The 26,973-nt window shown below is 37.5% G+C and overlaps 1 protein-coding gene across 13 annotated transcripts in view; it reads left to right on the forward strand.

The window, feature by feature from the left end:
* The first annotated feature begins 7,759 nt into the window (after positions 1 to 7,759).
* CFAP20DC (CFAP20 domain containing) overlaps positions 7,760 to 26,973 on the forward strand; it is a 298,550-nt gene continuing 279,336 nt past the window's right edge. For 12 of the 13 annotated variants that reach the window (XR_010842526.1, XM_059076214.2, XM_059076211.2 and 9 more), the window contains exons 1-4: positions 7,760 to 8,226; positions 10,915 to 11,004; positions 13,495 to 13,588; positions 20,873 to 20,945. Coding sequence is in view for 12 of the 13 variants with exons in the window: in XM_059076214.2 (XP_058932197.1) it covers positions 8,206 to 8,226; positions 10,915 to 11,004; positions 13,495 to 13,588; positions 20,873 to 20,945 (278 nt within the window). In the remaining variant the exon portion in view is untranslated. The remainder of the gene's footprint in view (positions 8,227 to 10,914; positions 11,005 to 13,494; positions 13,589 to 20,872; positions 20,946 to 26,973) is intronic. The other variant, XM_067043777.1, reaches the window with a different exon arrangement.

The raw sequence follows: 26,973 nt of genomic DNA on the forward strand, positions 1-26,973 counted from the left end.
CAATGTTCATTGCAGCACTATTTACAATACCCAAGTCATAGAAACAGGCTAAATGTCCATTGAGAGAGGAATGGATAAAGAAGATGTGGAACACATATACAATGAAATGGTACTCTGCCATGAAAAAGAATGAAATAATGCCATTTGCAGCAACATGGATGGACCTAAAGATTATCATTCTAAGTGAAGTAAGTCAGACAAAGACGAATCTCAGAGGATATCACTCATATGTGGAATCTAAAAAAAATGATACAAATGAACTTATTTGTAAAACAGAAACATACTCACAGACTTTGAAAGCAGACTTGTGGTTGTCAGGGGTGGGAAACCTGGGGGAGAGGGATAAATTAGGAGTTTGGGATTAACATATACACACTACTGTTTATAAAATAGATAATCAACAGGGACCTACTGAATAGCACAGGGAACTCTACTCAATATTCTGTAATAACCTATATGGGAAAAGAGTCTATAAAAGAATGGATACATATATGTATAATTGAATCCCTGAGGTATACATCTGAAACTAACACAACAGTGTAAATCAACTATACTCCAATGTAAAATAAAAATTAAATTTAAGAAAAGTATATAATAATCTGTTTTATAAAACAATAAAATAGACTATTTGTAAGCTGTGTTTAAGGTTTTTGATAAAGTATGAAAAAGGTAAGTTTCTGAGAGAATTTATGATTGCAAATAAGTTTTATCCTCTGTCTTTTGATTTTTTAGATTAATTTATTGCATAATTTTGACCCTTTAAAAGTTATTGCACTAAGTTTTTTATTTTTACCTTCAATTGTAAATTCCCCTATTGTTCTACAAAACTATGACAGAAGGACATTTCTTTAAAGATCAGCACATATACATTTCTATTCATAATACCTAAACAAAAACATCAATTAGCGGTGTGGATAATGAGTCTTTAATACTCAATCAAACCACACTAATTTAAGGCTCTAATACAAAAGATTTTGTTTTGCTTTTGTTCCTTTTTGTGGAAAAAAGTATAATTGTAGCCTTCAAAAGAGCCTGCATACTAAAATATTATTCAAGAATATCAAATTAAATTTCAAATAATCTCACAGGTAATGTAGTAAGAGTCCACATGTTAGCTTATCTATAAATTATACATTGTCTTTCATTAAAATGGATCATATACTTCTCCTATTTAACCATAATCCTTCCCCCTGTGCTCTAAGTCTCATCACTATCTCCTTTTCAGGCAACTCACGGTGATTTTTCTGTCTCTTGTCTGTATCTTCAAAATCCAAGTAACTCCCATTGGGAACAAATTGTAAAAACTCTCTGCAAAATGCCTAACACTGTAGCTGTTGTAGGTTCTTTACTCCTTTTCACTGTCAAACTTATTAATTGTTGTCTTCATTTGCTATCACCACTTCCTCTCTTGCCAATCACTCCTCAATCTACAGGAATCTGGCTTCTACGTGAATGGCTCTACAAAAGAAATCTTACAGAGGTCACTGTTGATCTTCATGTTACTTTTCAAGACTTATCTTATTTGACATCTTAGAAGCAGGCATATTTGCTGGCCTAGCCCTGTTTAACTGAAAGACTGCTTTATTTTATATATATACATATATCTTTATAGGAGTATAATTGCTTTCCAGTGTTGTGGTAGTTTCTGTTGTACATCAAAGTGAATCAGCTATATGTATACATATATCCCATATCCCCTCCCTCTTGAGCCTCCCTCCCACCCTCCCTATCCCACCCCCTTAGGTCATCACAAAGCATCGAGCTGATATCCTTGTGCTATGCAGCAGCTTCCCAGTAGCCATCCATTTTATATTTGGATTTCCCTAATGATTAGTGATACTGAGCAACTTTCATGCCCTTTATTGGACATTTGTATATCTTTTCTAGATAAATGTCTATTCAAATCTTTTGCCCATTTTGAATCAGGTTGTTTTTCGTTGTTATTGTTGTATAAATTCTTCATATATTCTGAATGTATACATTATCAGATACATGATTTCCAAACATTTTCTCCCATTCCGTAGGCTGCCTTTCAATGCTGTTGATCATGTCCTTTGAAGCAGAGAAGTTTTAAATTTTGATGTAGTCTGACTTGTATTTTGTTGTTGTTATTGCCTGTCCTTTTAGTGTCATATCCAAGAAATCATTGTCAAATCAAATTTCATGAATCTTTTCCCTTTCCCCTATGCTTTCTTCCAAAAGCTTTATAGTTTTATGTTTAGGGTCCATTTTGAATTTTTTTTAAATATATTATAAAGTAAGTGTCCAACTTCATTCTTTTGCACGTGGATATCCAGTTTTCTATAGTCCTCTAATCACAAATTAACACTAACTGGTTTTAAGTTAGGGATAGTCATGTAAGAAAAACTTGCTACTTAGATCTAACAACTTTTATGACAAAATAAGAGCATTTATGTTATTTAAAAACAAACTGGCATTAAGTATCAACTCACTTCATTTAAACTTTCCAAAGATGTATTTTACAAATATGTTCATTTTTCGAAACTTAAGTGCTTGCTATATAAAACTGATTTGTTTAGGGAAGTATTCACAAGGAGTACATAGGGAAATATTCAACTACTGGAATAGGTTTTTTTTTTTCCTGAGAAAATCTTCAGGTAGCAATTTGTTTTGGAAATTTCAAGTTTATACACGAATTTTGGTTATCTAAAGGTACAGGCAGGAAACAGTCACTGTAGAGTCTCATAGACCAGAAAGAAAAAGAAAAAACATTTGAGGAGAAAACCTAGAAACAGTAAAGCCCTCAGAAACTTTCCCCACACCGCACCTTCCTAAAAAAAGATATCACTACTCTCAAAGGTCAAACAGATGACTCAGGTATCACTAATTTTTCTCACTTGCTTGAAACTACAAAATAGGCACTGTTTTTAAATTATTCTATCAACTTGGCATTAATGTCATTCATAAAGTTAGTTCATAATGTGGAATAAAATAACTCCCCAAGTATTAAACATTTCTAGATTATTGTGCAGCAAAAAAATTCTGATCATCAAACCAGTATCCTTTTTCTTCCTATTATGCCAAATAATTAGATTATGAACTGCAACCAAAATATAAACTTCAAATATATTAAGGTAAATACTGTACATTCTTAGTTCAAAAGAATACAATTTCTTGTCAAATTAATAACCATATTATCTAACTTGAATGACTACATTGTCATACAAAGACTCTGTCACCCTTTAAAACTGTTTCTAGTCTATTCCATTTTAAATACTATCCAATATTGTTTAATAATATTAATACACCGCCAAATTACTTCCTTTGTAGAACAAAGACAAGCACTTTAAAGCTTATAAAGTGACTAAGTCTTAATGTTGCCAAATTAAGTTAAGCAATTTAATGCAATTACTAATTGTATCAGCTTCTTTAAAAATTGTAGCAATTAGAGAAACTGTTTCACTGCCATTTATAATGTACATAAAAAACTTGGCTTAAGCAAAGTTGTTTGAGCAGGCTGGCTTTTTGGGGGGTTTGAGAGTGGGGGTGAGTGGGTGGTGCTGAATTCTAGTAGCCATTCTTGAAGTCATAGCCAAATCCAAGTTTTTGGTCAGAGCTTGCATTCATCCACATCAAACAAGAGTATTTGGTATTATAAAATCAAATCTCTTCCTACCTCTGCTTTTGAGTTCATATTGTTAACGTAGGGCACATGCTTATTTCTGCTTTATAGCCACCACTGTCAGTGCTAAGGGTAGTTCTCGCCATAGACAAAACAACTTTGATCTAAGTTGGGCTGCCTTCAGAGTTGTCCTATGCCTGGACAGGCCCGATACCACACTTGCTAACAAAAATCCAACTGTGAGTCTCCTGAATGTGTTATGAGTTAGGAGGATTAGGAGATGACCCAACCCTTGGACAATAGGGCCTTGGAAAATCCTTTCTCTCAAGGAATTAAGGAGATTGAAGTAAATTTTACTGGTTCTTTCCAGCATTAAATTGAATAAATAGGTCATTTTAAAAACAAAACACCTCAGTAATAAGACTTACTGATACACTGTGGTTAATCACTTGAACTCTGTAACTAGTTTTTCTATCAATAAATTGAGATTATGTTTTCAATAGCTTTTTCCTTGTTTTCTCAACACCAAAACCTATGGCTGTCTTATAAGAATATATTCATCTTTCACCCCTTCCACTTTCATTCACTCATTCATTCAATTACGATTTTGTTATGCCAGGTACACAGTTGAAGTAGTATACCAAAGCACTAGGGATTCAAGGGTAAACAAAACAGACATGGTCCCTGCTCTCTTGAAATCTACAGTCCCTTAGAGATGGCCAATATTATAGACATATAAAATTTCAACAATGATTTCAATAATACTAAGAGCTAAGATGCTATGAGAACATATAAACTGGGGATTTGATCTCGTCAGGGATATCAGAGGAGTCCCTTAGAAAGGGACGCTTGATGTAAACTCTATAGGATAAGTAGGCCTTAACCAAAGAAAGAAGGGAGCAGAAGTACTCCATGCAAGAGATCAGTACAAAGGCCTTACGGTGGAAGCAAACATGTTATACATGAAGAATTATAAGAAAACTCAATGTTACTAAAATGAAGGGGGCCACATAATGTACAATGAAACTGGAGAGGAAGACAGGCTCTATAGTCACAAAAGGGTTAGAATCAGGGGACTGATATGATTGAATTTGTGTTTTATAAAGATGACTGACTGTAACATGGAGATAGATTTGAAAGGTGGCTGACATGGTGTGTGAATTAGGAGGATATTACAGTAGTTCAGAGAAGAGATTACAGGTAAATCAGAGTAGAGATAACAGTGGAGGGAAGGTAGATAGACTTTAAAAGTATTTAGATAAAATGACTAGGTTTGGGTAATGGATTGAGTATGAGGAGTATATTAGCAATAGATATATTGCTGTGTAAAAAGTTACCCTAAATCTTAGCAATTTACAATAATTGTCTCATAATTTCTGCGGGTCAGGAATCAGGGTATGACTTAGCTAGGTGCCTCTGACCCAGGCTCACTGAGCTGCAATAAAGGCATCGACTAGGGATGCAGTCACCTCGAGGTGCAACCAGAGAAGGAGTCACTTCCAAGACCACTCATGTGGCTGTTGACAAATCTCAAGTCCTCACTGACTGTTGGCCAGAGACATCAGTTCCTTACTACCTGCACCTCTCCAGGGGGCTACTCATAACACAGCAACTTGCTTCCTTCAGAGTGAGGATTGGGGAAGCTGGGAGGTGGGGAGGGGGAGGAAACAGAGCAAGCAAGGATATTAGAGAGAAAGAAGGCAAGCAAAAGGAAATCAGAGTCTTTTTGTAACCTTATCATGGAAATAACATCTCAGAACTTTTGCCATATTGTATTCATAAAAAGTGAGTCTCTAGGTTCAGTCCATACACAAGGGGAGAAGATTACACAAAGGGCATGCCTACCAGAAGGTGGAGATCATTGGGGGCCGTTTTAGAGGCTGCCCATTGCAGCTAGTGAGGGAGCAGGAGGCACTGTGATATTAATGAGATTGGGAAAGATAGGAAAGGTGCATGTTTGGAGAAGTTTTGTTTTGGACATGGTGAGTTCAAAAGGACAGGTGCCTTTAATTTGATCAACAAATATGTGTTTATAAAATATCTACTATGTGCTAAGCATTACTCTAGGACATGGGAAATAATGATGAACACAGAAGTCCTCGCCTTCATAGAATTTACCTTCTAACAAGTGAAGATAGATGATAAACAAATAAATAAATAAATTCAAATAATGATGAGGGGTAGAAAGAAAATAGCATAGGACAAAAGTTCAGGGTTTCTCTTCATCTGTGGTGTCAAAATACGTTCAGAGACTCAAGTATATTGTTAAAAGCCTTAGGATGTTCCCTAGATTCCTCCTGTATTCTCACTGTACTTTTTTCCTCTCATAGTATTTACCAAAGACTACTTTATATTATAGTGCAAGTCATCCTTTGTGTTGACTTGCATCATCCAAAAATGCTATACCTCCCCCCCAAAAGATATCTACATCTACCCCCTGGAACATGTGAATGCTTCCTTATTTGGCAAAAAAGGTCTTTGCAATGTAATTAAGGATGCTGAAATACGGAGATTACCCTGAATTATCCAAGTGGGCCCTAAATGCCATCACAACTGTCGTTTTAAGAGACACACAGAGGAAAAGACACACACAGAAGAGGAAGTGGCACTGTGACTATGGAGGCAGAGATTGAAGAGATGCAGCCACAAGTCAAGGGATGCCAATAGCCACAAGATGGAAGAGGCAAAGGTCATATTCTCCTATAAAGCCTCCAAAGGGGGTGCTACCCTGCTTACACCTTGATTTTGGATTTCCAGCCTCCAGAACTGTGGGAGAATAAATCTGTGTTGTTTTAAGCCACCCAGTTTGTGACAATTTGTTACAGCAGCCACAGGAAACTAATATACCCTCCAATGTTAATTCCTACCACTGGATCCATGGCATTTATCACAAGTTGTAATTATTTGTTTGTTCACTTCTTTATTGTGCCTTGCCCCATGAATATGCAAGCTACACGAAGATGGGGGGGCCTTCCCTATACACCTAGCTCTTAGTATAGTGTCTAGAATATACTGCATTCCTAAGAGTTATCTCTTAAATGAATGGATGGATAAATGTCCCCCATTAGATAACAAGATAGACACTATGTTTACTGACCATAATTCCCAAAGCCCCCAGCACAGAGTCCTGCCAAAAACTGTTGTTGAACTAGGTTTGAGCTCTAGAAACCAAGTCTGAATTCTATTGTACTGCAATTTACAGCTATGTGACAGCCCCACCTCTATCTTGTACACATCCAGTATTAGTGTATTCAAGTAAATTTGTTCCTTATCTTTCCTTCTTAGCCCTGACAAGGAGCAGGTCCAGAAAGCATTCATTTTCTCATCCTGTACATGATCCATGGTGCCACAACCAAAAATCAACACTACATCCTTGAGTAAATTCCTAACCAACTCAGAACCTCAGTGATTTCAACTGAAAGGTGACTAACCCTTACTTCACAGGGTTGTGAACCACTTGGCCTATAGCAGGGGCTCCAGGAGCAGTACCTGACTACTGATTAACCCTGAACCACTGACCTAACTCAGCTTTGAGTTAGGTACAAGCTCCAAACCAGCTCCATCACTTATTGGCCATGTGAGCTTAGGCAGACATTTTACTTTTTGGAGCCACAGTTTCTTAGACAAAAACGGACAATAATACCTACATTGTAAGAGTGGTTCAGACACAGAACCAGTTAAACTTAAGAGAGCGCCTGGCTCAATAACGTATGTAGTTATTAATTTGGGCAAAAAACCCTGGCTTTTTGAAGTGTGCAGTGACCTTCCTTGGGCCTTCTGAAGCAATGAAAGGGGATGGCGGACCCTATCATTGCCTCAACGAAGCCAAGTTTGGGAACCTTGAGCGAAAGGCTCCATGAGGGTTCCATGATTCCACGATTCCATGACTCTTTCCTTCAGCAACCTACCAGTTATCGGTGTTTACAACGAAGAGAGACCAAGCCGACGTGACAGGTTTTCTAGAAGAATCCAGCACCTGTGGTAGCTCTTAAGCCAGGTTAAGTTTAGGCTTTTTTGCAGACACAGGTCACGAACTAGTGGGGGCGCTGGTCACAGGTTGGCCGTCCCACCCTTTGCGCGGAACACCGTCGGTTGCCTGGGCAACGCCTACGTCACTGCGTAGTCTCACGTGTCCGTCAGCGTGAAGTTCGGCCAGTGCCACGCGCAGGCGCCTCGTGGGAACCAATGAGCGCGGTCTGAACGTCCGCCCCGCTCGGCCCTTTTCCGAGCGGATTCGGGGGCGGGGTGGGGCGGCGGCGCGAACGCGCCACCCTTTCTCCCGTGAGCAGGCGGGCCGTTGGCGGAGGTTCAGCGTCTGGGTACTCTGTTACGTAGGTTACGCACACGCTTGGTCCCTGGGGGCCTCCGGAGCTCGACCAGGCAGCTGTCCCCTCTCAGACTCCGGCGCCCCGGAGGCGGGGCCGCGATGGTTCGGGTCGGGGACCCGAGGTGGAGCTGACAGAGGGCGGAGAAGAGCCTGGCCGAGTTGGGGCCGACCACGAAGCCCTTCCCCGTCCGTCGGGCACTGGCTTCCCGCCCGCCGATTTCCAGCCGTCAGGGTCACGCTACTCTCTGGAAGCCCTGAATTCCGGTGCCCCTCAAGCCCCGGGCCCCCGGCGGGAATGTTCAAAAATGAGTACCAGGTAACCAGAAACGGCTCTCCAACCGGTCTAGCTTTGTCCTGTTGGGTGAGGTAGCTCACGTCCGGGTGAAGAGGGACACCCCCCCCACCAAGTAATACTGTCTTTCTCGGGGTAAGAAGGAACAAATGGATAAGTGGTCTTGACCCAAAAAGAGAAAGAAAAGAAAGCAACTGCCGTGTGGGCATATGATTTGACGTTCCCTCTCCAGCTCCGTGCTTCTCAAGGTGTAGGGATTCCCTGTGTTTCTGAGTGAAATGCAGCCTTAAACCCCAACCAGATCTCCGGAATCAGAACCTTAAGGGCAGGACCCATAAACCTTGAGTTTTAACAATAGTGAGGCACCCTGGTAACTCAGAAGCTATTTAGCAGAGAGTGAATGAGTGAATGCATGAATGGGTTAAGCCAAGAAAGAAAATAAGCACTTGGGCCGTGTGCTGTTTTCTTTTCCCCCCAAATTGGGGGCGGGTCAGTGATTCTCAAAGGCTGTGGTACATTAAGATCATTTGGAGTACTTGTAAAAGTACGGATTTCCTGAGCCTCACATCAAATAGAGTGAATCAGAATCTCTGTTGATGGGGCTAGTTAATTTACCTTTATAGCACCTTTCTCCATTTGATTCTGATGCAGGTGGTCTAAATACCACACTGAGGGAAACCGCTTCTGGGTCTTCCTCAGTCACTTTGAGTATCCTAGAGGGTCTCCAAAGCACTTCTGCTTTCCTCACTTCACTGGGCACCTCTCTGGTCTTCCTTGACCCTAGTCTCCTCCCCTCCCCTCCTACCTCTACCTGAGGTTACACTCTCCACTTACAGTCTGTCTGCTATTCTAGTACTGCTGTTACGAACAATTTCGTCCCTATGCCGGAACAGCCCTCCACTGGTCACGTCTTCGTTGCTTCTACCTTTTCACCAAATACTACCTGCCTTTCTTATGAGTGCCTTCAGAGTATTCTGCAGTTCTCTTTCTTCTGTTCCGTTTGATGTCATTAAATCTGTTGGAACAATTTTAGAGAGTTTCTCTCGCTTAGTATAGGTAAAATATATTGTTATTAAAAAGCCGGTGTCTACTGTGGGAAACGGGATAGCAGAAATGGGGGCAGGGGAGGTATTTTTCTATCTTACCAGGTATAAGGATTTTTCTCTTTAAAAAAAAAAAGGAAAACGCTTCCTCACATTTAAAATTCATAGTGAAATATGACCTGACCTCAGAAGCTATAGTAATTCAATTCCACACACAGTTTGCACATAGTACTGCCTACAGAAGACGTTAAATGTCTTAACTTCAAGTGATTACGTGTTAAAACACAGAAGCAAAAATATCTTTATATTATTGAGAAAAATTAAAAGCTGGAAATTCTTTATGAAAGTCAGACAGATTTGCTCATGTGCTGCTGATAATTTAACAGGCCATAAAAGAAAACCATATTTACTCTCATTTCAGGTTTTCAGTTTCTTGCAATAAACTCTTCCTTAGAGACAATCATCTTTAATTCCTCTCTTATAATTAAAGCTTATGGACACTGAGTAATGTGTTTAGTGTTTTTACATGAGCATGTCCCACCATGTTCCCAGGTTTACAATAGGGAACACTTAGCATGTCTACAGAAATGATTCTCTATTTTTTTGGTACATATTTTATAGATCACCAAATTAACTTGTATTAAATATATAAAAAGATCTTATAGGAATCCTCAAAATAAGAATCACTCCCTCTCCAAGTCCAAGCTTCTTTTATTGACCCAGTACTAAACTATTCAATTTGCCCTTTTCTTGAATAATCATTGCTGGTACTAATGAGCCCTTGCTTTGTGCATCACACTTTACAGAGTGTGATGGTTTATGTTTACTATCCTATGTAATCTAACAACCCATTTGACAGATAGAGAATCAAGAGGTTAAGTAACTCCAAAGTCAGTTAGTTAATAAATGGCAAACCTGGTATTGGAGCTCAGGTTAGTGTAACTAAAAAGCTTGTAGCCAGAGATAACTATCAGATTTTATTAGCCTGGCTTGAGAGTTGAGTTTAAACCCATTAGTGTGTGTTGAATAGAATATTTTGTAAGCATGAACTATATATGTGAAGTAAGTGAACCTTACACTGAGAGACTGTAAGGTTTGTATGGCATGGAATTATTTAATGTTTATCATGCTTTTAAAAAAATTTCTTAGGGCTTCCCTGGTGGTGCAGTGGTTGAGAATCTGCCTGCCTAATGCAGGGGACACGGGTTCGAGCCCTGGTCTGGGAGGATCCCACATGCCACAGAGCAGCTAGGCCCGTGGGCCACAACTACTGAGACTGCACATCTGGAGCTTGTGCTCCGCAACAAGAGAGGATGCAACAGTGAGAGGCCCGCGTACCGCAATGAAGAGTGGCCCCCACTCCCCACAACTAGAGAAGGCCCATGCACAGAAACTAAGATCCAAGACAGCCAAAAATAAATAAATAAATAAAATTTAAAAACATTTAAAAAAAATTTCTTAAACCATTAATCCAAGGTGACCTGAATCAGAACAGTTGTTGCTTAGATACAATCAAGATATAAAGTAGGAGTGATAAGAAGGATAATGTTTCCTCTGAGATCTACTTAACTTACAGATGCCTGGAACAGTGGGTATAGACTATGTGGTGGATAGTATTTCCTCCTTAGCATTGTCTTTCACTTTAATTTTTAATATTTTTTTTTCCTAGGGAGGTGCATTTGTTGAAATCTTCAGTGCTCAGGGAAAAAATCCTGGAGCAAAATGGAAGATCCTCGGCAGTCCATCTGTGATTTGGAAAGTAAGTGTTAGAAATTAGAGCCACCTAAATCCTGGAAAGAAATGAGAGTAAAGATTATAACAAGAAGGGCTTGGTAAGTTTTCAGAACCCGTTTTTCTGTTCATTCACTACAAAACCCTTTCATGACATCATTGGCTGCAGCCCTCACAGACACCCCTCCTTGGCCATTGAAGACTTTGGCACACAGCTCATAACCCATCTCTATATGCCAAGTCCTGCTGCTGTTTTAGGTGACTTCAGTTTCTGTGAGGAAAATCCAAACCCTGGGCTTCTCAGCTTCTTGATTTCTTCATCTCTAATGACATCTTCCACTCTACTTTGGCAGCCTTTCCCACTGTCACACCTCGTACCTTATCACCCAAAATTGCAGGACCTCTGAAGTTACTAAGTGAGAACTTGAGACATTCCTCTCTCTGAGTCCAATCTTCTATTCTTAATGTTGCTTGCCTAGATACTCCCACTGTATTTGTTCTTCAACCTAATTGAGACTCTTAGGCCATTGACCATTCTACTTTCCTCCCTGTGTTTAGATTTATTTACTTACTTAGTTAACCTACTTATTCACTCCCTCTGTCTTCACTTTTTTTTCTCCAGCCCAGAATCTATGGTCCATTATTTCAGTCACTTCCCAGTCAAGACCTCGAATGCCCCTGTTCCTTGTCCTTTCATCGTGCCTGCCTAGCAAATGCCAACCATTTCTGAATCCGCGATCCTCTCTCTTTTCTGTGCCTGCATCTGGGCTTCTCAATACCTTTGGAAAAATATCTGTATAGTCTCTCAGATCGATAATGCTATAAATTCAGTGTCAACAGCCCCAGAAGTTCTCCTGTTCTCTTGGTCTCTAAAGTGGTTCTTTCTCCATTATCTTCAGGTTTCCAGCCACTAACTTCTTACCCCCATCCCCATCCCACACCCAGGACAGACCCTCCTCACTCATTCACCAGAAGACCTCACCCCCCATTTCTCAGGGAAAAACTGATGTCAGCAGGTAGAAACTACCTCATCTTGCTGCTACCAGATCTAAAAATCTGTATCCTTCCTTGTTCTTTCCTCTTTCTCTTCTCTCTTGTACAGTTAAGAGAAAAACACCTTTCTAGGGACTTTATTCTATGGATAGTTTTTTTAAGCTACTATTAATTGAGTGCTTACTGTTTGCCAGCCATAGGATTCAGCACATTACATGTTATATAATCCATATAATAACCTTGTATCTCACAAGGTACCCTTAAGCCTATATTATAGGCATAGTAAGGTTAAGTGACTTGACCAAAATTCTGTAGCTCTTACTATGAATAAAAGTAAATGTGACTGTGAGGATACAGAGCAGAGAGATTAGGTAAGGCTTCCCTGAGGAAATTATACTTGATCTCTGAGAACTAACTAGGCACCAGGTGGAGCTGGTAGAGAGAAGAACATTTCAGGCAATGAGAAAAGCAGGTACAAAGCCCTTGCTTTGGAGGAGCTTAGAATTTTTAAGAAACTGCTAGAAGGCTACAGAGGCTAGGATTCAGAGTGAGGGAGAGTGCGAGGCAGGAGAGGGGTTTGAAAAACTGGGCAGGGGCTAGACTACACAAGGATTTGTGGCCGTGCTCAAGAATTTGGTAAGCTGTTGAAAGGTTTTAGTATATGCCCAACTTGTGTGTAGATGAAATAATATACTCATGTGTATGTTCATTTGGAATACATAAGAGATGCTTTTTGATGGATATGATACAATTTTATTTAAATGTTAATTCTTAGCAACCATTAGTTATAATGTATTTCTTAACGTATACAAAAAGGAAGAGTGGGAGGATCTATGAAATATTTTATTGTGAAAAAGGAGTCTTTATACTTAGAGACTGGAAATTTGCTCCAAGATAAAAAAATAACCATTTACATTAGCACTTTGACTGATGGAAATTAGACTCTCATGTGTAAGTTTTTCATTTCCAAGTTGTTTTGTTTCTGTTCATTTTTTAGGTAACCTTAGTTGTAACACTTTAATTTGTACTGATTTTAAGTAAATGATGTATAGAACTTCAAGTTAGAGGACTAGTAAAATAAGGCACTGATTAATTCTGTATAAGCCATGGCTTGAAACCAAGGAACTTCCAAACTGGATACAACATAGATTAGATGGTTTATTATACTGTTAACAGAAAGTGATCTTCAGCCTATGCTATTAGACAGAAATACATAGATTAAAGGAGGGAAAGGGTAACTAAACTCTGGAAACTTTAAATTAGTAATTTGGGAATCCCTGAAGTTGAAGAACTTTTTATCATTTGGAGGAAGAGTGTCTTGATATAGTAGAGAATTTGCCAAGTGGCTAAGGGTGGCTTCTATATTCCAGTTCCCAGCAAGTCTCAGTGTAAGAGTATCACCAAGGCCTGAGCTTATTTTAAGTCATTTCAGTGTGGGGCTTTTTCTGTGGGCTTGCTTCTCCAGTTTTATAATAAAAGTCAAATAAAATATGCAGTTACCACTGTTTTCATTTTTGTTCTGTAGGAATTTGATAAAGAAGTTAAAAGTTTTGTGTTTGTCCTGGAAGGCAGCAGCCAAACAAATAAAATTCAATTACCAAAGGAGAATAAGCAAATCCGTAAGTAAGACTTTTAATATTGAAGCTTAACATTTGATGCTTAAAGTTACACTTTTAAGTCTCATAAACAGGCCTATTAGTTTGACTTTTACTGGCATCTGTCGATGTAAAGTAATAAGATTTTTTTTTAATTTAGAGAGTAACTTTATGCCAGGCTTTTGAAAAGAGATTCTGCTTCATTGTTTATTAGAAATTTACTTGTATGTTAAAGAAGATTTAGACGATTATTCAATTAATTAGACTAGTAATGATATTTATTAAGCACTTACTGTGTGCCAGTGACTTTAAGATTTCATATTTTTAAATTCTTTCAATCCTCACAGTAGCTCTTTTACAGATGAACACACTGAGGTTGTTTCCTCATCAAGAGACCATGAGTTCATAAATTATCATAAATCAATTTGTGAGAAAAAAATTTATGTAAAATATTATATAAGGCATTATTTAGTAAGAGATCAACTTATATACCTTTAGAAATATTAGTATCTAATTGTGATTTAACAAAAACCCCAAAAGTAGACTTCAATTCTTATCTACTTTGGAAATGAGAATCAGAGGTTTAAAGCAGAAGGAACCCTGAGAGATCACCTAAATTTATGATCAGAAGCCCAGTTATTGGCCACACTGGGGTTAAAATTCAAGGCTCTGCCACCAAATTAGGCTTTGTGTACACTGATGTGATTTAAGAAATATAATTTATCAAAATGCTTAATCATATTTTCATTAACTTTATCCTATATTTAACTATTGTGATTTAGCAAATGTAGATAACCAGCTGTTTTTTTACATTCATTCTTTACTTCTTCATTCATTAAGAACATTTATTGAATACCTATTGTGTACCAGGGACTATGAAAAGACCTATTCTTGGTATCTGATTTTCTCATTTTAATTTGGTTTTCTAAACTTTTATAGGCTGTATGTTTTATCTACTATTTCAAGCTACTACATGCATATTTTAGATTTCTAAGACATAAACCAAACCATAGAAATTATAGATGGAAGATGATTCATTTTAAAGTGGTATCTTTCTAAATAAAATAAGAAACAACGTCAAAGAGAAGGGATAATCATTGTTAAAATAACTTTTTAAATTTACTACCATTTTAAAATCATGATTTCCTCATAGTTTGCATTTTTTAATAGCAAAGATTTTTGTCATTTCTGCATAAATTTGTACTGATAAAGAAAGTGAACTAAGATGAGCCATTGAAACATGTCTGAAACTGCAGGGGTTTTTTGTTGTTGTTGTTTTGCGGTACACAGGCCTCTCACTGTTGTGGTCTCTCCCGTTGCGGAGCACAGGCTCCGGACGCACAGGCTCAGCAGCCATGGCTCACGGGCCCAGCCGCTCTGCGGCATGTGGGATCTTCCCGGACCGGGGCAAGAACCCGTGTCCCCAGCATCGGCACGCAGACTCTCAACCACTGCGCCACCAGGGAAGCCCTGGAAGTTATTCTTTAACAGGAAACATGGTCCGTCTTTTTTAAGAATATTGACTTTGTAAAATAGACACATTTGATTTACAGGAACATAACTTTATTCTAAACCAGTGTTCTTTTGTTTTTTCTTAGCGTTGGCCTCTCCTTCCATGTGATGCCTTCAGCATCTATGCATATGATGATGTTATTGACAAAATCATATCACTTCTAGTAACGTTTCTCAGTTGGCTCTGAGAAAGATTTCTCCTCTACCAAAGGCTCAGTGATTAAAGACAAGCTCCCCTTTCCCACTTTTATCTGTTTCTTTTTAGAAATAAAACAAATTTAATGTGTTATAATTGCTTTTAAAAAATGGAAAGACGATAGTTTTAATTGGAAGAAAGGGAAGAATCTTTTAATGTATTTCTTGTACAAAGCCCTGTAATTAAAAATTAATCTGACTTTTCAGTAGCATGTGCAGCCCTGTAACAAATGAAACAGTTTATATAGTCTATCCTGCACCAATGTTTTTAAGATTATTTGGAATTTTTGATAATGGGAATTTTTAGTTATTTTCACTTATATAAAATGACCTTCTATGTGACATTTTTATGGTTAAATTTAAATTTAATGGCATGCCCTGAATAGAGAATTGGCTTTCTGTTAACATTTCTAAATTAAGTTCAATTACCATTATGTATTCCTATTTTAAGAGTAAACATCCACTTTATTTATGCCAGCTTGACATTAGGTACCTCGTATGTGTTTCCTACTATATTAAGTACCTGTGAAGAAAGTCTAATAGTGAAATTCAATATTTTTAACTTTTCATTTTAAATAGTAATATTTCTGAATTATATTTGAGCATCTCTAAATATGTCAAAGTTTTTTTTTAAACTCAGTATCTGATCAAATAAAGGAAGGTGTGATATTGATTATCAGATTGTGTACTTCTCCAGGGCAGGACTCTTGTATCATCTACTTTGTACCCCTAACTTAGTGTGTCATATATAGTTGGTGTTTAGTAATTTTGTTAAGCTTGCCATACTAAGAAACTATAACAATTTAGGTTATAATTTCTACTGGTAACCATTTGGCCTTGATAATGAGACTTGTAAATCATTAGCCAGTTAAATAAATAAATCCATGTTGCTATTAATGCTGGAACATGTTATATAGAGTTACCCATATGCGAAGAAGCTCTGTTACATGTAAACATCTATCATTTGGATGGTCTGTCCGGGGACTTTCTGTTTGAGGCTCATGTTTGAAACCATTGTTTTCTCTGCCTGTGGCATCTGAATCAAATGGTGTGTCTGTCGGGATCAGCATCCCTGAAGCCCTGTGTTGATCTAAGTTTCAGCTGCTCTGGTGGATGAGGTCATCTTTATGAGGTTCCTCTCAGCCTCCCCCTGCCCCCAACTTTTTGTATTTTTTTAAAAAATAAACTCATTATGACTTCCTCTTTCTAAAGCCCTTCAGTGGCTTTGACTTCACTATTCTACTGATACTGCTGTTGTCATGGTCACTAGTACTCTCTATTGCTGAATCCAGTGGCCAGTTTTCAGCCCTCATCTTGCTTAACTTAACAGCAGCATTGACAAAGGTGACACTCCTCCTTGATATAGTACTTTCTTCACTCATCTTCCAGGATGCCCATACGCGTAGTTTTTTTTCTCCTACTTCGCTGGTCTTTCTTCTTAGTCTCCTTTCATGGTTCTTCCTCTTCTCCCCAACACAACTTAATGCTGCAGTGCCTCTGGACTCAGTCCTTGACCTTCTTGACCTTGAACTTTTCCTCCTTTTATTTTGGGCTCTAGTCTCATGGCTTTAAGTATCGTCTGTGTTGTATACCAGCTTACATTTCCATCTCTGACTTGTGTCCCAAACTCCAGATTTGTATATTCAGTTGCTTAGTTGACATTTATACTTAGACAGCTTTACCCTAGAAATTTTTCTTTCTCCTCCTGCAGACTGCCCCATCTCAGTTGTTAGCAATTTGTCTTTCAGTTGCTCAGACCAAAAACTCTTAAATCAGCTTGATTTTTCCTTTTTTTCATCTAGAAAATCTTATTGGCTCTATCTTTAAATTAGATTTAGAGTCTGACTACTTCTTGCCACCTCCCTGCTACCACCCTGGTCCAAGCCACCGTTATCTCATGCTTGGATTATTGCAGTAGTCTTCTAATTAGTCTCCCTGTTTCTGACTTGCCTCCCTACAGTCTGTTGTCAACTTAGCAGCCAGAGTGATTCTGCTGAAAATACTCCATCTCTCTCAGGGTAAAACCCCAAAATCTTTAGGACCCTGTGGTATCTGCTGCCCTCTTAACTCTCTTTACTTAACTTTAACTTTACCTCCTATTACTCTTTCCTTTTTCACTCTGCTCAAACCATACAGGTCTCCTTGCTCTTTTCAACCATAGCCTGGTACCTTAGCACCTTAGCCCTTGTGCACAAGCCATACCCTCTACCTAGGGCTTTTATTCCCCAAATAGCTACATGGCTCACTCTCTCTCCTTCTTCAGGCCTTTACCAAATAAAATGTCACCTTCTCAGTGAGGACCCATCCTGACCTATACTTAAATTACAACCTGTGCTTTGTATCCTTTCCCAATTCTTAATGCCCTTTACCCTGCTCTCCCTTTTCCTGTAGTAATTATCACCATTTAACATGCTGTTTATGTTCTTTTATTGTTTTTTCATCATCACCAGAAAGTAAGGCCTACCAGCACAGAAATTTAGTCTATTTTGTCCACCTAGAACAGTGCCTGGCATATAGTAGACATTCAGTAAATCTTTGTTGAGTAAGTGAGTGAATGGGTGAGTGGCTTCCCATTGATTTTAGGATGACCTGTATCCTTCACATGGCTTTCAAGGCCCCGCATAATTGAATTCCTGGCTATTTGCCAGACTTACCCCTGCTACTTTTCCCCTTCTGTCTCTCCTACCAGTCCTTTAGGCCTTTAAGTCCATGCAATCTACTGTAGCCTCTTCCATCACATGATGGAGTATTCCCTCTCCCTGCAGTATTTATTCCTCTCCTCTACCCCTACTTTCCTTGCCCAGTCAATCCCTGCTATTCTTCCCAGCTGAATTCCAATGTTACTTCTTCAAGAAAACGTTCACTCATCGTCCTCTTCCTCTCCAGGACCCAGGATTATATGCTTTCATAGCACCCTGACCTTCTCCTTCATGGAACTAGTATATAACTTTTAAGAGGGAAGAGACCATGTCTGTGTTATTCACTACAAAAGCTTCAACACTGAGTCTTGCATATAGTATATGTTCAGCGAATCTTTATTAAATGATGGATCTAATTTAATCTACACAAATGATTCTGTGAGGGGTAAACCTAAATTATCAACTAAGTTTTACACAAGAAGAATAAAAAGGCCCAAACACGTTTTCTGATTTGCCCAAGGTATATGGAATAACCCATAATGAAGGGATAATTGTTCTCTGTGTTGCAGCGTGAAAGGTGCACTTTAGTGTGCTGTTTGTGCTAGGGCTGCCGTAGAACCAGGAAGTATCTTCAGTCATGATTTATCAGGTCACTTATAAAGGATTACTTTACTGTGGTCTAGTCCCAACTCCGGACAGTGTAACACTTGTAAAATGTATATTGAGGTATATATACAACTGTCATTTGCTGTAATGAAACAACTGTAAAAACCACTGTTTAAAAATCTAATGATGTTTTACCAGATAAATGTGTCTTAAAATATTGAAAAGAAGAAAGGATCTGACCCCTCAAAACATAGAGGTAGTTTTTGTCTCAGGCAGAGAACAGATTATAAAACTGCAGAAACCTGGATATTTCAGTAAAAAGAGTGAATTTTTATGAATTTTATGTCTTTGATGGGCGTTTTTGACTGACAATAGTTCCACATTCATCATTTTAAATGTAGATTTTAAATTTAGATTTTAAATCTAATGTAGACATGAGTAATCAGTTTATATTTACTAGGCCACTGGGAAAAAAATGTTACTGTAGAGTTTATTTAGCATTTCTGACACACAGAATCAGTGTATGTCAGATGTTATTAATGTACTTTTTTCTTTGTCAGATGATCACCATATGGTATTGTACTTCTTTTAATCTTAGAAATGAAGCCTTTTGGAAACTAGGGCTTCTATACGCGAGAGAGTTGAGTTACAAAGCTCTCTTTTCGAGGGCAAACATCTTTCATATCTAAAAGTGTTCATACAAAAATGCCCTATATGTGTAGTTCTTTGTGTTTGAAGAGAACAGTGCTGATTCAATGAGATTTGTGACATAAATTAGGGACCTTTTGTAAAGAGTGATTTCATTTATCCCAGTGCTCTCTCACCTCTATTTATGGGGGCCTTTGTGCAATGGAAAAATACTGTAGGTCCAATCAATGGAAGATGCAAGAGAGAGATAGATTGATTAACGGTGGCTTATTTAAGTTGGCCTCATTTTGGTATCTCATTTTGGTTTTGTAATCCAGAATTCTGGTTGCCTTGTTGGCTTTTCCCATAAAAATGGTGAATCTGATTCCTAAAGAATTTTCTAAGTTCAGAGGGTGTTACCCCTATTTCCATTATGTTGCTTACTCTGCTGATGGCTCTTTGCAGCCGTTTATAAGCTTAGTATTTTAAGTAAAAGTTACCTTTGTATGTTTGATTTTTTAAATGTTAAGCACATTCGGTCAAATATGGTTTTGTTTAGAAACTAGATTTGGGGTAAAATGTAGGAACTGTTTAAGTTGTTCAGGAATGTTGTAAAACATTTTACCATAGGAATTCTAAACCAGAAGATCTTTATATATAGACTACCCAAACATGTATTGTTACTTTAAAAGACTTAAATTTGTTAAGTCTGCTAAGTTGGAATAAACAGAAAATAACGTGCATGTTAGACCAGTTGCCTTCCTTAGGCCTTTCTCCACGTATTGGCCCATACTGTTAGATTTGTAGGAGAGGTTCACAGATATATCGACATTTCCATTTTCTACCCAGTGTCTCACATTGGGAAAAATTTCCTAGAAGTCATGTTTTAAGAGGAAGTGATACTAAAACGTTCATTAAGAGCATCATAATTGAGAGATCAAGCAAAAGTTCAAACGCTAAGAGGAAGGGAATTAAGTGAATGGGTCTGAAGAGGTAATATGAAATCAGTTGATTTTTGAAGCAGTTGTAGACTTCAGTTATCAAAAGTACCATAGGTGATTCTCCAAATTTTTTTTTTTAATCCAGATGAAGCTGGTGATGGGGAATAAAAACTATCAGTTCTTAATCTGTGAGCATTAAATTAATCAAAAATGTGTTAAATTAACAAAAGATATTATAACTGAAAATATGTTCCTCCATCCATCTCATTTTAGACACATTTAAAACCATATGAACTAGATATGGCTCATCAAACCTTCAGCTGTAGTTGTCATAATTAGAACTGGTTTTTTGATCTATTGTTTTTCATTAAGTTGTTAAGTACAGTTAAAATTGTCAGTGAATAAAAATAATTGCCACATGCTTTTATGACCGCCTTAATGAGAGTCCATAGTTCAATTTTATATGTGTCTATTGAATGTGTGCACTTTCTTGCAACCTAATAAAAATAGTAAATAAAAAATTATTATTTTGTAAATTTTCATAAAAATTTCACCAAGCCCACAGATGGAACTTTAAAAGCCAACATTTGTTGTTAGAGTTTGATTTGAGTTCATCATTTTTTTTGCTTTTATAATGAGGTTGTAACTCAGGGGTAGTGCTGTTGCAGTTCTGTGTATTACTGGAATGATAAAAGCTTCAGCTTGTTTATGACATGTGATTGTTTTGTTTATATGTACATATAAATGGTTTAGACATATAAATGCATATTTTCCCCCTCTCGTTTTAGTTGGACTGATCCAGAGGTTTCTTGTACTTCAGATTTACATACCCCTGGGACAAGACTTCTCCACCGAATTGCTGTAAGATATACAGAATTTCTTTCAATGTTTTATGTGTATTAGACATTTGATCAATTGAAGCAGTACGAAGAGTCATTAATTACAAGTGGCAGTTTTTGCATTAAAGAGCAGTGACTTATCAAGTTGACATGAAGTAATTAAACTAATTTGATGGTATTTCTCAGATATACTGTAGTCTGGCATTTCCCTAAGGGAAGAAAGCAAATTTCATCTGTTTTAAGAAAATATCAAAGGATTCTGAATTTGACAATAAAGAACCTATAATTTGAAGAAATAAATAATCCAAAAGTTTGAGATTTTATAGTTCAAATGAGGGGTGATGTTATGTTTTGTACTGTCTGCTATTGGAAACTGTATTTGGTTTTAAATTAATTGAAATACCTCATTTTAATGTTATTTATTTTTTATTTTTTAAATTTTATTGGAGTATAGTTGATTTACAGTGTTGTGTTAGTTTCAGATGTACAGCAAAGTGATTCAGTTATACATATACATATATTCATTCTTTTTCAGAATCTTTACCCATGTATGTTATTACAGAATATTGAATAGAGTTCCCTGTGCTATACAGTAGGTCCTTGTTGGTTATGTATTTTAGATATAGTAGTGTGTGTGTATGTTAATCCCAAGCTCCTAATTTATCCCTCCCTCCCATGTTTCCCCTTTGGTAACCATAAATTTGTTTTTGAAATCAGTGAGTCTATTTCTGTTTTGCAAATAAGTTTATTAAAGTTTATTTGTATCATTTTTTAAATTAGGCTCCACATATGAGTGATATCACATGATATTTGTCTTTCTCTGTCTGACTTACTTCACTTAGTATGATAGTCTCTAGGTCCATCCATGTTGCTACAAATGGCATTAATTCTTTTTTTTTTTTTTTTTTTTTTTGTGGCACACGGGCCTCTCACCGTTGCGGCCTCTCCCGCTGTGGAGCACAGGCTCCGGACGCGCAGGCTCAGCGGCCATGGCTCACGGGCCCAGCCGCTCCGCGGCATGCGGGATACTCCCAGACCAAGGCACGAACCCGTATCCCCTGCACCGGCAGGCAGACTCCCAACCACTGCGCCACCAGGGAAGCGCCCCCTATTTTATTCTTTTTTATGGCTATATTCCATTGTGCATATGTACCACATCTTCTTTATCCATTCGTCTGTCGATGGACATTTAGGTTGTTTCCATGTCTTGCCTATTAATAGTGCTGCAATGAACATTGGGGTATATGTATCCTTTCGAATCATGGTTTTCTGTGGATATATGCCCAGGAGTGGGATTGCTGGATCATACGGTAGTTTTATTTTTTTTTAGTTTGTTAAGGAACCCATACTGTTCTCCATAGTGGTTGTACCAGTTTACATTCTGACCAACAGTGTAGGAGGGTTCCCTTTTCTCCACACCCTCTCCAGCATTTATTGTTGGTAGATTTTTGATGATGGCTATTCTGACAGGTGTGAGGTGATACATCATTATAGTTTTGCTTTGCATTTATCTGATAATTAGTGATGTTGAACATCTTTTTATGTGTTTTTTGGCCATGTATGTCTTCTTTGGAGAAATGTCTATTTAGATCTTCTGCCCATTTTTTGATTGGGTTGTTTGTTTTTTTGATATTGAGCTGCATGAGCTGTTTATATATTTTGGAGATTAATTTCTTGTTGGTCACTTTGTTTGCAAATATTTTCTCCCATTTTGTGGGTTGTCTTTTTGCTTTGTTTATGGTTTCCTTTGCTGTTCAGAAGCTTTTACCTTTAATTAGATCCCATTTGTTTATTTTTGTTTTTAGTTTTATTACTCTAGGAGGTGGATCCAAAAAGATATTGATGCAATTTATGTCAAAGAGTGTTCTGCCTATGTTTTCCTCTAAGAGTTTTATACTATCTGACTTTACATTTAGGTCTTTAAGCCATTTTGAGTTTATTTTTGTGTATGGTGTTAGACAGTGTTCTAATTTCATTCTTTTACATGTAGCTGTCCAGTTTTCCCAGCACCACTTATTGAAGAGACTGTCTTTTCTCCAACGTGTATTCTTGCCTCCTTTGTCATAGATTAATTGACCATAAGTGAGTGGATTTATTTCTGGGCTTTCTATTCTGTTCCATTGATCTGTATGTTTTTGTCCCAGTATCATACTGTTTTTTATGATTGTAGCTTTGTAGTGTAGTCTGAAGTCAGGGAGCCTGATTTGGGATTGCATTGAATCTGTAGGTTGCCTTGGGTAGTGTAGTCATTTTGACATTATTGATCTTCCAATCCAGGAATATGGTGTATCATTCCATCTGTTGGATCTTCCAATCCAGGAACATGGTGTATCATTCCATCTGTTTGTGTCGTCTTCGATTTTTTTCATCAGTGTTTTATAGGTTTCACAGTACAGGTCTTTTTTCTCCTTAGGTAGGTTTATTCCTAGGTACAGAAAGTCCCCTACATACGAACAGGTTCCGTTCCAAGAGCGCTTTCGTAAGTCCAATTTGTTCATTAAGTCCAACGAAGTTAGCCTAGGTTCCCAACTAACACAATCAGCTATATAGTACTGTACTGTAATAGGTTTATAATACTTTTCACACAAATAACACATAAAAAACAAACACAAACTGTAAAGAAAACATCGTTAATCTTACAGTACAGTACCTTGAAAAATACAGTAGTACAGTATAACAGCTGGCATTAGAGGGGCTGACATCAGGTGAACAGGCAAGAATTACTGACTGGAGGAGGGAGAAGAGGTGGGAGATGGTAGAGCTGAAGGATCATCAGCAATAGGAGATGGAGGGCAAGCTGCAATTTCACTTACACCTGACGTTGGTGGCACAGTTTCTGGTTCCTTGCTGGAACCAGATACACATTCGCATCTTTGAAAGTTTGCAGCTTGAAGGTGCATATGTAGGAGACTTACTGTATTTTATTATTTTTGATGCAGTGGTAAATGGGATTGTTTCCTTAATTTCTCTTTCTGATCTTTCGTTGTTAGTGTGTAGGAATGCAAGAGATTTCTGTGTGTTAATTGTGAATCCTGCAACTTTACCAAATTCATTGATGAACTCCAGTAGTTTTCTGGCAGCATTTTTAGGATTTTCTATGTATAGTATCTTAATGTTATTCACTTTAGTTGAGAAATATTGGTCTTTTCTGTTGACATATAGATGTCTTGGGATATATTTGTTTTAAATGGCCTTGCTATGAACGAATTGTTTAGCAAAAATGAGCATACACAAATTTTACTCAGTTGAGCTACCTGTTGTCTGATACAATTCTGAGAATGAAAATAACATTTAATTGTATATTCATATAGAATGGAATATTGTTTAGGTTCTCAGTAATAAATTTGTGTGCTTTCAATAAAATATTATATTTGGGGTGTGCTATTTTCTAATTTTTCTTTGTAACTAATAGCTGTCCAAGGTCAAAGCTTAGGCTTTTATTTTTCCTGCTGGAAGTGACTTTTCCTATTAATGAAGTTAATTTTGGACTAGTTATACCGGTGCAAACCAAGAGGAAGGAGGAGCTTTCTTAATAAAATGAGATTAACATAAACTCGAGGTTATTAGTTTCTCTTTGTTTATGTGAATTAAAATATTAATAATGTGTGCATATGTTGGTAAAATATGAGTTTTAGCTAATATTATATTTAATTTTGTTTTCTGGAATGATAAAGGATAGATGAAACAATTTTTATTTTATTCAACTTTAAATCTTATAAACTTCTAAGATTTTCTGTTATCATCTGCCATGGTCACCAAGATTCTTTAAAGTAGTTCTTATAGTAACAAGACCAAAGCAGCATTTGATGCACTTATGTATTAGGTTGGCCAAAAAGTTCGTTCGGGTTTTTCTGTAGATGGTTTGGAAAAACCCAAACTAACTTTTTGGCCAACACAATATCTTTTTCTAGTTCTGCAGAAAAAGTATTTTCAAGACTAAAAATATTCTAAAGTTACAGTGTACCATATAAAGTTTTATTTTCAGTGGAGGGGAAAGTGGTTTCCTACCAAATGGAAGAAGACACATTATATTTTATTTTTAAGCTTGTTAGGTTCCTTACATAGAAATCCAGTCCAACCCTTTTGTTCTCCTGATCTCTACCACCTATACCTTGAAGCCATGGTAGAGGTGCTGGTAATTGGACTTTTGATCAAAGTTGTGCAAGTTTGCTGAACCTTGGGACGTAATCTTTTGCTGAAGAGCACTCTTTTCCTATGCAAAATTAAGCTTTATTTGTGCCCCCAAACTCTTGAGCTTATCACTCTAGGCTAGGCAATATACTGTTTTAACTAAGTTAATAATAATTAAAGCTTTAATTATTGAGATATCAGTAGGTATCTTAGGTTTAACTTAGTCTAGCAAGATAGCAGTTGATATAAGTAAGCCTGACCACCCCTTTGTTACCGTGTAATTAATGCTCTTGAAGGATGGGAAAACATTTTCATGGGTGATGGAACTAATGGTCAGATTTTGAATTCAGTTGACTATAATCATAGTCTTTTGTTCTCATAGCCACGTGGACAAACATTTGTATTTTTTCAGATTGTTTTAGTTTTATAGTTTTTGCAAAACAAATGTCTTAGGGACAAAAGGTCAAAATTATTAAATAACATGGGTAAAACATTCTCTGTCCTGACGTAGTGAAATTATCAGATTATGAGAAAATGTATTAACTATGCATTTGAATTTATTGCTAATAGATAATCAAAATATTTTGCTGTTTTAGGAAGTAATGACAGAGACCATGTTTTACAAGAAAGAAGGTAGAGTAATAAGTATTGATTGCCTTTCTAACTACAGCTTTTTCTTTTCCTTAAATGAAAGGGCTTTCTTTCAGCACCCTTAGTGTTTTACTATGTTTCTAGCAGCATAGCTCCAGGCCATTTTAAATAATATATTTCTCTAACAAGCTTGGAAAGTCACAGAGGAGAAAGATATCTGGCTTCTAAAATTTTTCATTGTCAGAATGGGAGAGGCATTTTGTTTCACAAAGATACACTTACACATCAAGAGTTTTTCATAAGTGGAGTCTTGCCAGCTGTTTTATGAGTTTAATATGCATTTCTTCAACATCTTCCTGTGTATCTTATGTTCACTGGATGATTATACTGCTCAGGAGAAGGTCATACATCTGTGAGTTAGTGGATGCCTTAGAACCAGCCACAGCTCTGCTTGAAGAATCACTCATGATTAGTCAGTCAACAAGTTATTGAATTCCTGTCACAGTCATACAGTGTGATAGGCATAGGGGAGTTAATCTACATTGAATCTGTTTACTTCTGCCCACCCTCACTACCCTCCTCGTCCCAAACCACCATCACATTTCCCTGATTTACTATTAGAGCATCCGAGTAGATTTCCCAGCTTCTTCTCTTATCCTTTTACAATCCTATCTCCACACGGCAGCTAGAGTTATCATTCTAAAAACCAACTGGAATTTTCACTGTACCAAGGACAAACTCCCAAATCCTTAATGCTCCCATGTGCTCTGGTCTCTCACCTCTCCCCGCTCATCCCATACCACTCTCCTGAGCTCACCAGCTGTCAGCCACACTTGCTCCTTTCCAGCCATATTGGCTTTCCCTTCCTCACACACCAGGTGAGGTCTCTGCTTAGGGTCCTATGCACAAGTGGTTTATATCCCCATTTCTTTACCTTGTTAACTCTTACTCAGTCTTCTCATCTCAGCTTAAGTCTCCCCTCTCCAGAAAGCCATTCTTTGACTTCCCCCAAATAAATGAGAAATAAATCTTATGCTCTTTTCTAGCACTCTACTGTTTTCCTTCATTACAACTATGCCAGTTTTTAATGGTATATTTTATTTGATTATCTGTCATTTTGAGTGGTCTTTGAGTTCCATGATATTCTAGCCCCTAACACAATGCCTGGCGCAAAAGCTCTGAAATATATATGAGTGGGCAGGAGTGGAATGAGTAAACAGGACCCAATCTCTGTCCATATATAGTTTGCTTTGAGGGTGAAAGATCAGTTAAAAGGCAATTTAAATACATCTTTGTAAATGTTATGATGGCATAAGAGCAAGACATAG

Source organism: Kogia breviceps, chromosome 10 (genome assembly GCF_026419965.1).
Source record: "Kogia breviceps isolate mKogBre1 chromosome 10, mKogBre1 haplotype 1, whole genome shotgun sequence".
In the NCBI taxonomy this organism is placed as follows: domain Eukaryota; kingdom Metazoa; phylum Chordata; class Mammalia; order Artiodactyla; family Physeteridae; genus Kogia; species Kogia breviceps.